General features: G+C 37.0%; 1 protein-coding gene and 1 long non-coding RNA gene across 2 annotated transcripts; one reads left to right on the top strand and one right to left on the bottom strand.

Moving 5' to 3' along the window:
* Nucleotides 1-462: 462 nt before the first annotated feature.
* LOC136248830 (uncharacterized) lies at nucleotides 463-1,110 on the bottom strand. Its single transcript, XR_010697839.1, has 3 exons — nucleotides 1,017-1,110; nucleotides 859-953; nucleotides 463-798 (listed from the first exon to the last, which is right to left on the bottom strand). It is a non-coding gene; the product is annotated as an uncharacterized lncRNA (long non-coding RNA).
* Nucleotides 1,111-10,972: 9,862 nt separating this feature from the next.
* LOC136251650 (uncharacterized) lies at nucleotides 10,973-13,933 on the top strand. The gene is made up of 3 exons (XM_066044104.1): nucleotides 10,973-11,368; nucleotides 11,709-12,412; nucleotides 13,367-13,933. The coding sequence occupies exons 1-2, from the start codon at nucleotides 11,087-11,089 to the stop codon at nucleotides 12,282-12,284; spliced, it is 858 nt and encodes a 285-aa protein (XP_065900176.1). The 5' UTR covers nucleotides 10,973-11,086; the 3' UTR covers nucleotides 12,285-12,412; nucleotides 13,367-13,933.
* The last annotated feature ends 2,462 nt before the right edge of the window (nucleotides 13,934-16,395 follow it).

Genomic DNA, 16,395 nt, shown 5'->3' with positions numbered 1-16,395 from the left:
CTATATTTCACTTTAAGTAAAATTCAAAGGAGGAACCTTTGTCACTTGTTTCGTTGCTTTATAACTTTGTAGCAGTGAGCCTTTGTTTCAGCATAATTATACGTAGGACCACATGTAGTAATATATATATATATCATACAGTATAGTAGTACTGCATGGATCACCCCCTGTCCAACAAATGGTATTGCTGGCACCAATAGTACTTTCACAGAAGAGTACTGGCCTGCTGTAGACTAGTCAGAAGTACACAGCATACAACCACTATTTTTATGTAACATCAAATTCAGTTGTGGCATATATGCCATGCATTTTAGGAAACAGCAACCAATATAGCTACCCTCTGAATGCACCATACATGCCCTTACCTTCATGTCTAATTCTAACTCCACTTCTTTTCATCATATGATACTCCCTTTATGTATGTGTATATATACAGTAGATGTTATAGAATTATCTGCATTACTATATGAAAGTATCTGATACAAATAACCAGGCTGAAAAACCTCCTGAAATCCTACCAAAAATAAAAGAATAACATTTCAATATTGTATAGCTATAGTTAGACTGCCTAGACATACACAGTTGGTGCACTGTCCCAGTTGGATGTCAATACAGTATTAGTTCATAAAGCACATAATACTATGCACACTGTAACAAGAGTACTTTTACATACAAAATGTCCGCAACATTCCACTGGCTACAGTATTAGAACATGGAATCCGTCTCCACCATAAACTATCATGGGATCCTCATATCAATTACATCTGTAACAAGGCAAATCAACCGGCTCCTTGGGTTCTTAAAAAGAAACCTCACCATTAAAAATTAAAGAACATGCCTACAAACAATTGCTCTTACCATCAATAGAATATTGTTTAGCCATCTGGGACCCCTATCATCAGACAAGTATCAGTAAACTAGAAATGATTCACTACTGTGCCACTTGCTTTGTTCTAAATAAACCATGCCATAGATATGACTGAAACCATGATAGCATCACAGACATGCTAACCTACCTTAAATGGCCTACACTCAGGGCCGCCCACGGGGGGGGGCAACTGGGGTATTTTGCCCCGGGCCCCAGGAGGCCCCATGAAGGGCCCCAGGAGGCCCCATGAAGGGCCCCAGGAGGCCCCATGAAGGGCCCTTGAATACCTGTTTAAAAGATCGATATACTCTAATAGAGCAGTCAGATCTAAATACTCTAATAGAGCAGTCACAGTATTCTTCAGAGGAGCAGTGTAGCAAGCTTATAGATAAGGAGATATGGTTAGTGAGGGGTAGTTATTGTCATTGTTAGTAGGTCATGACCTTTTTTTTTTCTTTTTTTGGTCTTCAACTTACAGCTTGGGTGAAGTTGTGATTCAGAATGGAAACCTCCTTGCCTCTGGGGCCCCACTTTAACTCTTTGCCCTGGGCCCTTAAATTTCTCTGGGTGGCCCTGCCTACACTTCAAAAAGCAGAAGAACAATTGCTAGACTCACCTTACTTTTCAAGATTGTCAAGAACTTAATAGTAATACCTGATTGCTACCTACCATTACCAACTCCAGTGTTGTATACTCATGCTCAGCATCCCCTGAAGCAATTACAATCAAAAGTTGACGTGTACAAGTATTCCTTTTTACCTAGAACAATTATTCAATGAAACTCGCTACAATTTCCTGATATTGACACTTAAAACATTTAAGAACACTGTAACTAATATAATATTATGTGATTGTAATGCTCATTAGCGTGTTGGCCCTGGTGGGCTTTGCAATTAGCTTCCCGAGATTGATTGCTCCCACTGACTGTACTCTACACCAGCAACTGATTGTTCTGTTAAGGTATCTCAATTATTATACTAGGGGGGCTAACTACTTGCCACCCTTGATCTCCCCTAACTATAAAGCTTTCACTGCATGTCACTCAATAGTGAATGTCATGCATGTTATATATTAACTGACACAAATAAGAGAATAAATGCCATTTAGTTTTAAACCAGTTGTGAGGCTATTATTGTTGACAAGAGTTAAGTCATACATTTCTGGGATCATTTCATTTGACCCCCTGGAGTACACTCACAAAATCATACCTCTTGTTTCATATGGTTAACACACATCACACATGCAGTATTACTATAATTATAGTGCATGAATTCAAATACATGTATTTCACACTTATGTTGTCTGTGAAACATACGCTGCTTGAAGTATCTTAGTTTACTACAGTGGTATATCCCCAGTATATGGAACAGTTAATTGTTTGTTATTTTAGTAGTTTTTCAGTAAACCCGCATTCACTGATGTTTTACTGAGAGTTTAAAACTTAGTAAAATAATTATGTTCCATATACTTAAGTTTACTGACACTTTACTATCAGTATAACTACAGTAAGGCATCTTAACAAATTAGTAAACTAAGAACCTTCAAGCAGTGATACAACACTGTTAATTGGGCATGCAGCACAGGGGCGGATCCAGAGTTTGGAAAGAGGGGGGGCACCTTTCTGAAAAACAGTTGAAGACCAAAAAAACTTGCTGAAAACCAGTTGAAGACCAAAAAAAAAAAAAAAGGGTCACGACAATAATAGCTAGTTATCCTTACCAACTATATCACGTCTGTTATGTAAAATAAAATAAAATCCTATTTATAGCTTCATAGGTAAGCTACACTGCCTCATGAACATTGTGACTGCTTTATTAGAGTAATTGACTGCTCTATTAGAGTATCTCGATCTTGTATGCAATTTCTTGAAGGGGGGGGGGCATTTGCCCCAAATGCCCCATCCTGGATCCGCCACTGCAGCAAACACTGTAACCTGCTAGTGCACTGTAATGTAACTAACTAATTTTACTAGAATACTGATGACTGATATGAATTTCGGTTCTATCACATGTGTCTCTTCCATGCCAGATCTCCCTTTGTTGTTGTTGTTGTTGTTGTTGTTTTTTGTTTTTTTCCAAACATAAACCTTACTGTGTTATTCACCAAACACTCTGAAGTTAGTAGAGATACCAGCAGGAATTAAAGTGTTAAGTTGAGCAGCATATATAAACAACCATAAGCAATAACATTACAACTCTGTGTCATGGCCTAAACTCTTTTCATTCCAATGCATGAACAGGTTTCCAAAATATGGCGGCCCACAAGTCACAGAAAGTTATTGTAATTTTGTTAAGGTGTAACTGGTGTCAGAAAACAATTGTTCAATGTTATTATATATTACAATCCACACCATCATTCTTGTATTTGCAGACATCTAATATCCTTTGTAGTCATTCAGGATCTAACTTGATTGGTGCATGGTAGACCACCAGTGCTACCTTATGTATCAATGCATAATTTTTTTCTAATCACAATAAAAAGCTATCATAATTTGCTTTTTTTTGTAATTTTCATTTGCAAAACTTGTATAATTATACAAAAATTTCTTGCACAAAAATTTTATTTAATTATAGAGCAGTCATTCATATGAATCATACGAAAATGTTTTTGTACAAAATTTTATCATGAAAATAAAACAAATTATGGTAAATCAAAACAGATCGTTGCTTGTGAAATAGCTTAATTTAAAAATAATTGAAATTAGTTATTCACTAACTAAAACACTTAGAGGTCAACAGGCGTCCATCATCAATATCTGTACCTGATTTTCAACCTATGCCCGTGATCCTCTCAAACATAGGTGTGTAGCTTGGATAACAGCAAAATTGACAATATTTTACTATAGCTCTTACCCCAACTATCTGATAGCTTCCTCACCAATCAACGCACAAACAAAACTGCCTCATCCCCCAAAGCATCATCCACTGAGACAATAAAAGGTGAAAAGGAAGCATGATGCTCCTCAGCAGCAGCCCTATATTTATGCTTCTTTTCCTCTATACTTATAGGTTTGTAAGAAGACAAAAGTGGACATGTCTGGATCCAAGCAAGTCATGACATTCTTAGAGCCTTTGTCACCACAAGATGCAAGTAGATTAGAAGAATTAATGGAAATAAAGAAATCGTTTTATGCCACCACATCTGATATCATGCTATGTACTTGAACTTCAATTACAGTGTAGTACCCCAAGATCAACTGAGACACATTTGAAAAGTGTTACCTTTAATGTGTCTCCACCTGGTACCAGTCACCGTAAACGTAGACAATGCTAACTTTAATGACTCACCCTATTACAAATTAGCGATGCCAAGATATATAATTATTTATAAATATCGCAATTATCACGATACACAATTATATTCATCATCACTTTTAAATGTGCATTTATGGTTTCAAATTTTTACAAACAAAGGCTATAGCCATGATGTTTTTTCAATAATAGTAATAATTATGAACTTGGGGCACAAGTCTTTTCACAACATTCAAAACAGCAATAAACAACATTAATTTTAAGGACAACATGTGCAAGTTACAATCTTTTTTCCATAATTATTATGATATAAGCATTGCACTATCGTATTGTATCATTACATTTTATATCGTGATATATCACATATCACATGTACAATTATCATGGCATCACTATTTCGTGCAGTGCTATGGATTAAACAATGTATGAATCAGAGTCTACTATTGCAATTGTATGACATGCACATATTGAGGTGCAGTATACAGTGTACTGTGATATATATTGAACGTTATATTTTATTCTACCAATAATTTATATTCACAGTCTATTATTGTGTATAACTCTAATTGTACATCAAAGGTACAGGCTATAGTTGTGTAGAGTACACACGATAGCTGCTAGTCCTTGGGAAGAAAGATACTGATGATCAATATGTGGAACTGATTGTATACTATTATGCTCTGAGGAACTGCCTTATTATACTGAAGTCATTGAGCTCATTGGTATATGAAGATGTATAATTCTCAACACAATTTAGTGGTGTCTAGTTGTATTGTGATCATGCGTGCATTTCCTGTTTACTACAATATTTGCACATATTTAAAATAATGAAAGTTACTCAGTTACAGGCCAAATCTGCTAGACCTTTTCTGCACTGTCGACTGACATGTAGACCTCAGAAGTTTATGTTCTGTTACTTACAAAGGTTAAGCACACACCTGCCTACATGATAAAGCTACTATATCATGATATAGCTACTATATCATGATATAGCTACTATAGGGCTGAACAGATTAATAAAGTTTGTTCTTTAATAATCTAATGCCCCCAGGATAGCTAGGCTCACTGTCCACTGGTCTGATCTTGACATCATTAGTAGTCACCTCTAATATTTGGTAAGGGCCATGACATGGAACAATCTGGCAAACTTGTGTGTGCATGTACGTGTGCCTTCCCTGACTTGGCTGCTGGCTTATAGAGGAACACTGTCACCTTTCTTGAACACTACTTAACTCTTCCTGTCATGGACTGTTTGATAGTTTCATTTTGTCAGATCTTTCACTAAAAAAATATTTAATCTGCAATCAGTGCTTATGATTTGCTAGAGCAGACGGTGCCATCTCAGTGGATCATGTCCATATGATAAAGACTCCAGGGCTACAGGTTGTTATCCAATCAACACATGATAAATAGTCTGCACAATTGTCTTAGCCAACATAATTATTATTGGTCATAAACAGTTCTGGGTTTTATGACTTGTATGTAGCTGGATGGGAATTCACTGACATGCCATGCACAGCTGATCACCCTCAAACTAATAATAATAATAATAATAATAATATGGAGATCACTAAGTTTGGCAGATGGAGCGGCTATTGATGAGACCTCTTATTGACAGTTGTGACAGATATATTCCTTTTTGCTTAATTGTCATATTTACTGTTGTTTCATTGTGTGTATGCTTTAATGTGTTTTATTTAATTTGTCATAAGTAATAATAATTATATAACCAAGTAATAAGAATAATTATACAACCAAGTACTAAGAATAATACGAAACGCGGTTAAAATTACGTCATAAATAAATAAATAAATAATTAAATAAATAAATAATTAATAATTAATGTTTGAGAAAACTACGAGGCCTAGAGACATGAACTAACCGGGGATAGATTCGCCTGTGAATGAAGGCACAAACGTATAATCATCGCTCCTGTTTGTGCTGATGACTTGACTATACGTGTAATTCTATATAACGCCCAGTACCACACCCTTGCTTAATTACTTACATATTGCGCGAAGAAGATTAGTGATGCCCGTGCAGGAGAGCCAGAAGCCACTTGTGTAAACAAGAAGATTACAAGTAAGTTTTTATGTTTGTAACATCTCAAGTCTCCATGCCAGCTGCCAGTGGATTCATTCACGTAAATAAACAATACAAGAAAACATTAAACTGACATATGCCACGCTCTTTACAATAAGCTTACAGTTACATATAAAATACAAGTAAACAACTTTGTCTTGTGCAGCTGGCATGGCGAACTTTCTTTGTGTTGGTGTCAGGCAATTCAATACGTGCTTAATCTTTTTTGCCTTCACCTGGCGTAGCTACTAGGCTCTAGTGGCTTGGCTGTCTTCCTTTATCTGGTTCATCTGGTTTGCATACGCCTACAGCATTGTGTAGCTATCTCCTGAAAGTTGTGTATGCATAACTATAGTGTGTCACCCATCACTGTGCCATCGCTACATCACTGATGAACCTTACTTAGCTCTAGTTGATGTTGATATGCATTGCTGTATATTGGCTAATAATTTTTATCTGCATGGTGATGTTGCCTATAATGTATTGCTGCAAACAATACTGCAATAATGTATAGTTCTCTCCTGTATGTTTTGTATACATATACTTTGTACACATCACTGTGCCATTACCACACCAATGATGTACTGGCACTTAGCTACTGGTGGCTTTTAGTTACGATGCCACTATTGTGTTATATCTGTCACTACTGTGACATAATGAGTTGATTTGGAGATAATGCATTCACCACCTAATAGCCTCACCGGGGGGCTGTCACGTTGGTGTATGTATGTGACGCGGTCCTAGTAATAATAATAATAATAATAATGCTTTACAGAATAATAATTCTGAGGGTCTACCAGTGACCTACACTGATAGCCTAACATACATTAAAAAATAACTATACACTAACATCTACATACTTAGTTACAAGTGGTTAAAATTGTTAGATGCAGGATTCTTGGAACAACGGGAACAGGGACAAAGGTAATGGAAACAACAGGGTGAATTGTCAAAGTTAGCTAGGATATAAAAATTTCTTCAATTTCTGTTTTATTACAGTTAATTATTGTGTATGATCAATTATTGGCAAAGAGTTCCATAGCCTAGGTAGGCGAAAAAAATAGGAGTTCATAGCTGCATTGGTATGGGCTGTCTTGTGGTGTAGTTTGATCCCAGAAGATCTAGTAGAACCAGTATTGAAGCTGACATAGTTCAGGATATTGAACTTATCTGTAGGAGTTTTAAGTGATTTGATGAAAAAGAGGATGTCAGATATTTCATAAATATACATCAATGGCAACATACCAAGTTGGGTCAATCTAGTCCTGTAGTCTGAAGTGTAATCAGAGAGTATGAATTTAGTAGCACGCCTTTGAACCTTCTCAATTAATTCTATGTCTTTCAACAAATAAGGTCTCCACAATGTGGAGCAGTATAGCAATTTAGATCTCACTAATGATATGTATAGGAATTTTCTAGCCTGAGGACAATGCGAATCCTTGAATACTCTGCGTAGCAGTCCAAGTGACTTGTAGGCTTTAGAGGAAATCATTTCATAATGCTTTCTCCATGACAATGAGTCAGTGAAAATAATCCCTAGGTCTTTGCAACTGGGTGATTCATTGATTATATGGTCATTTATGATGTACTGAGAGTTGAATTTACGATGGAAGCTCATGAATACGAATTTAGAGAAGTTAAATGACAGATGATTGTTAATAGTCCAATTAAATAAAGAGTTGAGGTCTTCTTGAAGCTGCTGTATGTCCAGTATGGAAATGATTTGCCGAAAACACTTTGTATCATCTGCAAATTCAAGTAGTTGAGATATGATGGTAGATGGCAGATCATTTATAAAGATCAGGAAAAGCAAAGGACCCAGAATGCTTCTCTGGGGAACACCAGAGATTACAGGTAGGCAATCTGACAGGTGGTTTTCAACAGAGACACACTGGGATCTGTTACTTAAATAGCTGTTAAACCAATTCCATAGAGTGCCTGTGATTCCTATGTTCCATAATTTAACCAATAGTTCATTGTGTGGCACATTATCAAAGGCTTTCCTGAAGTCAATGTAGATGGTGTCTATTTCTTCCCTCGAAGTGATTAGCTGATGAAAATAGATGAGAAGTTGTTGTTGAGTTGAAGCGTTACTTTGAAAACCAAATTGATGTGGAGTGATGGAGGGAGCTATTGTATTTATCACTTTGTCATAAACTAATCTTTCTAGCACTTTAGAGATGACACAAAGGAGTGAAATTGGTCGATAGTTGGCAACAGAAGTTTTGTCTCCAGATTTGAACACAGGAATTATTTTGTGTGTTTTCCATTCAGAGGGTAAATTTCCACTACGTAAGCTGGTTGTGAAAAGGTGATAGATGGGTAAAGCAAGGGCAAAAGCACAGTTCTTTAAGATGACAGGTGCGGTGTTGTCAATTCCTCTAGCCTTGTTCGGGTTGAGGTTGTTGAGAGCATCTATCACTTCTTGCTCTGCAGTGTTGGGCAAGTTACTTTTTAAAAGTAACTAGTTACATATTACATATTACTTGCAACTGAACTATTTAGTTACAGTTACATATTACCCATAAAATAAAGTAACTGTAATAATATTACATATTATATTACTTTGTGTCCACAGCCTTAAGCTGTACATGTGACATCATCACGTGACATGATTTCGTTGTTGGGCAATGTGCAAATCTTGGTTATAAGTAAGAAGCTGGTGAATAAGCTTCATTCAGTAGGCTTCAATACTTCGTTGTGGCTAGGCGTTACTCAGTGGATTACTAACGAGATTAGTAACTTCGTTACTTGTAGTAATAATATTACGTAATATTAGACTCATTACAGTAACTATATTACTTAGGTAACGCGTTACGTTTGTAAGTAAACTAACTTGAGTTATATTACCTGTTTTTATAGCGTATTTCGTTATATTACTTAGGTACTACAAAAGTAAATAATATTACGTAACGCGTTACATATGTAACGCGTTACTCCCATCACTGTTGCTCTGTGAGGTTGATCGAGTCCAGATGATTTACAGGAACAGTTAAATGAGTTGTATCAGGTAGACAGTAGTCAAACTGATGGGATAGTTCAAAGTTTATGACTAATATGTTGGCTAAGATAATCTATGCTAGTGCGGCATGCATTGAGTTAAAAGTTGCTCCCATTCTCCTGTACTCCATTTCAACTATCACACATTATAATATTAGAGCTGCACTATAGTTCTTCATTGCCTATAGAATTTGAATTGAATTGAATTTGGTTTTAAACTCCTATATTCAGCATAGCCGTTCTTCCAGCTGCCATGTTAGTTACGAATTGCTTATGCCAAACATTTAATGCCCACTGGAAGATGTATTATCGCTGATCATTAATTTTTAAAGTGTGCTAAAGTACTGAAATTTTGTAAGCACTGTTAAAGGAACAACGTGCTGTTTACAACATCTGACTATTTCGGGGCCCAAAAAAATCATGTGATGGTTGTACTTTAGGCCACTCCAAGTCATACCTTAGTTTCTGGTCACTCCCAAGCCTACAAATGGATGTGGGCGGGCGGATGATCAGGACTTCAAGACTATAGACTCTACTGTGACAATATACTGTATGGTATTATTATTTGCTCAATTTAGCAAATTCATGTTGATTTTGTTTTTAGTCAAACTTAACCAACAACATAAGTAGTTGTGCTTCAGCAAAAAATGCACTAGGGAAGTTGTTGATGGATCATGGCTAGCTATACACGATGGATCATCGCTAGCTATACACTGATGTATAGCATTTAAGTATATTTATTTATTTATTTAGAATATACTATAGGAAATGTTTTGCTCATGTAGCTACTTATGCTTTCCAAGTGAAATAAATGTCTCATTAGCTATGTCAGGAAAGTATTACTATGGCTTATAGCTAAGTTGTTCAAATGATCATGATCCAAAATGAAATTTAACTTCTATTTTCACATCAGAAATTCTTCATTCAAATGTGAAGTCTTATCCCACTAGCTATGTGTTTCCAGCCTTCTATTCAGTTACCTTGAGAAAAGTAACTGTCAAAGTTTTGAGTTATTGAGTGCTCCAGACTAGTGTTTTTTAGTGATCATCTGGGAATGTTTAAACTATAAGGGTTTCTACTTGCCAATCTAATTTTAGTTATGGAAAAGTTTAAGTTTAAGCTCACCGAATGTTGCCGGCTTTCCATACCCCTGCAGTGTTCAGTGATAAGGAATTTGAAGTTACTAGACTAATCATTAGAGGACTACATTTGAATTATAAAGTTAAAGCTATGGTCCATCTGCACATGATGGGCTAGTAGTTAATGCTACTGAAATTTCTTTGGTTATAAAAGTATTAGTAACAGTTATAATCTGAACAGCTATATAATCAAGGACAAAACTAGCTATAGTTAGAAACATTTTATTAGTGTCGCATCCTATATACCTAATATTAGAGTTAAGAGTAGTGTGACTGCTCTATTGGAATCCCTGACTGCTCTATTAGAGTATCTCGATCTTTTGCAGTAAAAAATAAGTGTCTTACTGGGTCACATGCACTTAAGCACCTGTAATATTAATAATAGTCCTCATAAACTAGGGTTCCAGGTTTACCATGCGGGCGGGTGACCAGAAACTAAGGTTTGACTTGGTGTGGCCTTACCACCTGCGACCACCTGCAACATGAATTTGACAAGATACACAATGCAATCAGCTGGTCTTGGACAAGCGTTGAGTGGCTTCCATACATCAAAACATAATACAGCATGTAAACAGCGCATTGTCCCTTTAAAGGGTTTCACTGTGTTGGTGTTTCCGTGTTTGGCGAGGTGTTTGGAGAGCTGGCTCATGTAAAAAACGAGGGAGATCCCAAAACGAGGGCTCAAATCGAGGCAGGTGAATTCGAATTAACTCAGTATAGTCCTAGGCGTGACTCAGCGATCAGCGATGGCAAGACCCAACTTGGATCATCTTCTCCTACAAGACATACAGGCTGGGGATGTTGAACTAGGCGCAGGAGCGTATGGGAGAGTTTTCGAAGTTGAGTATGCTGGGCTCGCCTGTGCCGCCAAGGAGATCCATCCAATTTTCTTTCGTGTAGCACGGAGAGAGAAACTAGAGAGAACTTCAAGGCGAATTTTCTTCACGAGTGTCAAGTATGGAGCACACTTCGCCACCCAAACATCGTACAGTTTATTGGTGCCCACTATCCTGCTGGGGACCAGCAGGGCCGCCCACAGGGGGGGGGGGGGGGGGGGGGGAGAACTGGGGCATTTTTCCCCGGGCCCCAGCCTGAAAGGGACCCCAGGAGGCCCCATGAAGGGCCCCCTGAATACCTGTTTAAAAGATCGATATACTCTAATAGAGCAGTCACAGTATTCTTCAGAGGAGCAGTGTAGCAAGCTTATAGATAAGGAGATATGGTAGGTGATGGGTAGTTATTGTCATTGCCAGCAGGTTGTGACCTTTTTTTTTTTTTTTGGTCTTCACCTTACAACTTGGGTCAAGGGCCCCACTTTAACTCTTTGCCCTGGGCCCCTTAATTTCTCTGGGCGGCCCTGGGGACCAGTCCGGACTACCTATAATGGTGATGGAGAAGATGTCATGTAGTTTGCGGTCACTGGTGGAGAGATATGGAGAAAACAAAATTTCTTTACGCTTAAAGCTGTCAATTCTACATGACACAACTTTGGGATTATGGTACCTTCATATCCGACACCCTCCAATTGTCCACCGTGACTTGACTCCTAATAATATTTTAGTTGGTAGTCATTTGGAGGCAAAAATTACTGATCTTGGAGTTGCGAAGGTAATAAAAGACACCGACAGTGGTCGTAAGTTGACTAAAGCACCTGGAACACCACATTTTATGCCTCCTGAGGCATTGGATGACAACCCAGTATATGATACTTCATTAGACATATTCTCCTATGGTGCTGTGACTCTGTATGTTATCACCCAACAGTGGCCTGAACCTAAGGCAAGGGAGCGGTTTAATCTAGCTACTGGAAGAAGAGAACTTGTCTCTGCGATTGAGAGACGTCAAGAGTATTTAGATATGTTTACAGTCTCTGCACTTAATGCAGAATTAAGGCCATTAGTTTTGTCATGTTTAAATGATGACTCAACAAAGCGCCCTAAGTAGCAGATGTCTCTAAGATTATGAAGCAGTTAAAGGAGTTACATTGCAAGGAAGACAAGGAATTAGATGTTCTATTGTCTGATCTGCCTCCTAAAGTTCGGATTGAAGAAAAAACACACGTTCAGCTACAAGTACGTTAAATAAAAATTAGGGCTCAAATGAATATTCTATTATTCAAATATTCAGAGAATATTCAAATACCATTTCTGTTATCCAAATTTACTCATTTCAAGAACATTTTTATAAGTATGTATGGCCAGACATACATCACACTAGGTTTGTGTCAATGCTTATATAAAAGCATCAAACATTATTATACTTTCCATAATATGTGCCATGTGAGCTTACATACATCAAAAATGTAAAATATTGAATTTTTGGCTGATTTTTAGGTACTCTAATAGAGTAGTCACTTTACTCTAACAATGTTAATGGTATACTCTAATAAACTAGTCAGCGCTTAAGTATAATAGATTTTTTTGAAGCAACTTCAGCTGTATCACTATGACAATTCCTGGTTTCCGAATCACTAGACCACGTAATCTTGCAGTGTGAAGGACAAACATTGAAACCTGTGTTAATACGGTCACTTAAATTAAGCAGTCACCTTTGTATAACAGCCATGGTCACAAGGTCCCTAATAGTTTCCTATATGAATGTATGCATTGTGGTCTGTATTAAGTGGTCACCTGTCTAAAAATTAGCAACAAGCTCATCTTGCCACCATTTCTGTACTGATAATTGCAGAATATTACGGTTGGTATAAGCATCTAAATATAGAGTACCTTAACCTTTTTCTCCTGGTGGGTAAGGTAGGGAACCTTCCGTTTTTTTTAACTTCATGTTACAAACTTGTACCCATACTGCTACCAAAACTCCTGCAGCACATCCCACTCCCCATCCCAACAAAACTGGGTAACAAACCTATTTGTTTACATTGAAGCTGACTAATTTCCTATAACATCATGCAGGTTATAGTACCAAGTACATAAACACGATAGCTATGCATGCAGGCTTACACTGCTTTTTTTGTGCACATTCTTGTTTGTAATTAACTAGCTTGTCATCATGTAATTATTTTTTAGCAGTCAAGTGACAAGAAAGTTATCACCCTGCCCGATCATACTGATGAAGCAATAAAGATAACTTGGAAGGAAGGACCTCCAGCACCAGTGAAGTTGTGTTCACGCACATCTGTGTATTTGAATGGTGTGATATATGTGGCAGGTTATGGAGGTAGAAGAAGTACTGCTTTTATAATATATTCATTCAATCCTGCTAAAAATCTGTGGCAGCCTTCTATTAAAACTCAGCATTGTCTTTTCTCCTTGACGACAATTCAGGAAAAACTGGTTATTGTTGGAGGTGCATGTAAAGTTCCATGGTATTCATTCAACCCCAAGGCCACAAATCAGTTGTTCGTTTTTGATGCAGAACTTAGCAAGTGGCAAGAATATAGTCAGATGAGTATATCAAGGGCATTAGCTACAGCTGTTAGCCATGGTGATATGTTGATAGTCACTGGTGGCCATAGTTTGTGTAACAAAATTTTGAGCAGTACAGAAGTATTAAATACCACCACAAACCAGTGGTTTACTTGTGGTGACCTACCACAGCCACACTACCGACTACAATCAGCTATTGTAAATGGACAGCTTGGGAGGTGTTAACCAAGATGGGAATTCTCCAGCTGTATTTACTGCCTCACTAGATACCTTATCAGAGTGTCAGTTGAATTGGAAACCCATGCATGATACTACTTGGCATCGATCAGGTGTTGCTAGCATGTCTGGAACAGGTTTATTAGTAATTGGAGGATGTGACAGGCATTATCGTACATCTAATATGTACAGTTTTGACAACACCACTCACAGCTGGAAGGTTATATCACAGATTCCAGAAGCAAGAAGCTCACTGTGTGTAGCTACCATCAATAATAATGTGATTGTTGTAATAGGAGGAAAGAAAAATTATAAGACCAAACAAGAGGGTAAAGCAACCAATACTGTTTGGTTTGGTTCACTGGATAGTTAACAAGTTACAATGTTAGGTTAAGAAATGTATATTATTTGTATTGTTTGGCAAGCATGTTAATTAATTGTGAGCATAAACTCACTAGTTATGTCATCCATTTTGTATCATAACATTATAATGTACGTCGAGGATTCATGTAGTTGATCAAGTTAAAGCTATGTAGGCAAAATGACCATAATATTGGCCAAGCTGTTGTGGTTTTGGGTGATATTTTTGGCTGGACCTTCATGACCCCTACTGTATATACACTACTACATTGTACTGTAGTACAATACAATAGTACTGTAGTACAATACAATAGTACTGTAGTACAATACAATAGTACACTGTATGTTTAAATTTATCATAGTTTGTTGTACCAGTTGGTTTAATTCTTTACTAGCTAGCTGCCAGATGGGGAAACAATTATTTCACCTAATGAAACAAATGAGTCAAATGTGGGATGAAGGTGCTCTTATACCAGCAAAGTTGCAGTCATTTGCACCTGTGTATTTGAACAGTTCAGTGTATATGACAGTGCTGAACGAAGAATTTGTACATTTGACCCAGTTGGTAATTTATGGAGGTCACCTATTAAAACACCTCACTTTAGCAGTGGCTCAAGATAAGCTAGGAGGTGAATTCAAAGTTTGGGTAAATGAGTTACCTAATCCATGGTTTCATTATCAGTGCATTGATAAACTGTTTACTTTAAAATTGGCGATTAACCAATAGAAAAAATATAAACATGAAAACATCCCGAATGAATGTTACAGCTGTTGGCTACAAGAATAATTATTATTACTGGTGGCTGTAATATATTTAATCATGTTTCGATGGTAATAGGAAGTATATGGAGCTACTAAAATATCACCCAGAACCAGTGTGGTGACTTACCACAACCACACTGCCGTCCACAGCCAGCTATAGTACATGGTTCACTGTACTTGTTAGGTGTAGTTGATAGATGGTAATTTGTAACTTTACTACACCACTGGATTCTTTATCACAGTATCAAATTAATTGGAAGTGTATACAAAATACTCTTCAGTGTCGATCAGCTATTGTTACTCTAAATGGTAATTTAATAGTAGTACATGGGTGGAAGTGCCTGAAACTTAAGCTTGTACCTGTAATCTCCGCAGCTGGAAAGTATTATCAAAGATACCAGAAGCAAGGAGTACAGTATCTGCTGTGTTAACACAAGTTAATACTGACCCACTAGGTGTATATACCCGCACAAAATGCACGTTACTAATGCTCTCTGTATATATATATATATATATATAGTATGTGGGACATACACAAATGTGCTTCATTCATATACACTCAATCATTAACCATTCAATCAAACTAATGCAATACATTTAAACTTACACTGCATATGAAATGCACACATAGCTACATCCACAGTAGATGAACTTTAGTAACATCAATCAACAAATAATCTGATTATATACAATGTTTTTTGTGTAAGTTGTACCTCGGTGCTGTCCTTACTGTGTAGATTCTACAATTTGCACAAAAAATGTCTGATGATGGGCTCTAGAAAATGCCACATATAGCTGTCCATGTGAAAAACGTGGTCTTTCCACATAAATGCCAACTTTCTCGAACGTTTGTCCCTGCACCTGGTTGATAGTCATAGAAATTGTTGGGCTACAATTTGATTAATGAATCTGTAATGCAATGCCATGTATCAATTAGACAAAGGAAACTATTTTCTCATCTGATAAGGAGTAGGGAGAGAATTTCTAAGGGTTTTAGGAAATTCCCTTCTGAAAATTACATTTCCTAAGTCACTTAGCTATAGGAATCAATACACCATTCTTTCTATATAGTAGCAACATGTAGTACAACAATCAAGACTCTCATATCATTAACTCTTAGTACAATATTTTTATTGTGTGGATTTTAACACTTCCATTCCCATTGGGGAAAGATTTCAAACCAAATGTGAGCTTATACTGCTATGGTTTTTAGGTCATGAGGATTGAAGTAGGCTTCCTGTATTAGGAGATTCCTCAATAATTGTAATAAGTGCCACAACTAAGGTGATTGTGTGGCTTGATATTGTCTATACAATATCTAAGAGTGCAAT

The sequence above is a fragment of the Dysidea avara genome, chromosome 3, assembly GCF_963678975.1.
Source record: "Dysidea avara chromosome 3, odDysAvar1.4, whole genome shotgun sequence".
Classification (NCBI taxonomy): domain Eukaryota; kingdom Metazoa; phylum Porifera; class Demospongiae; order Dictyoceratida; family Dysideidae; genus Dysidea; species Dysidea avara.
This window is presented reverse-complemented; position numbering and strand designations above follow the sequence as displayed.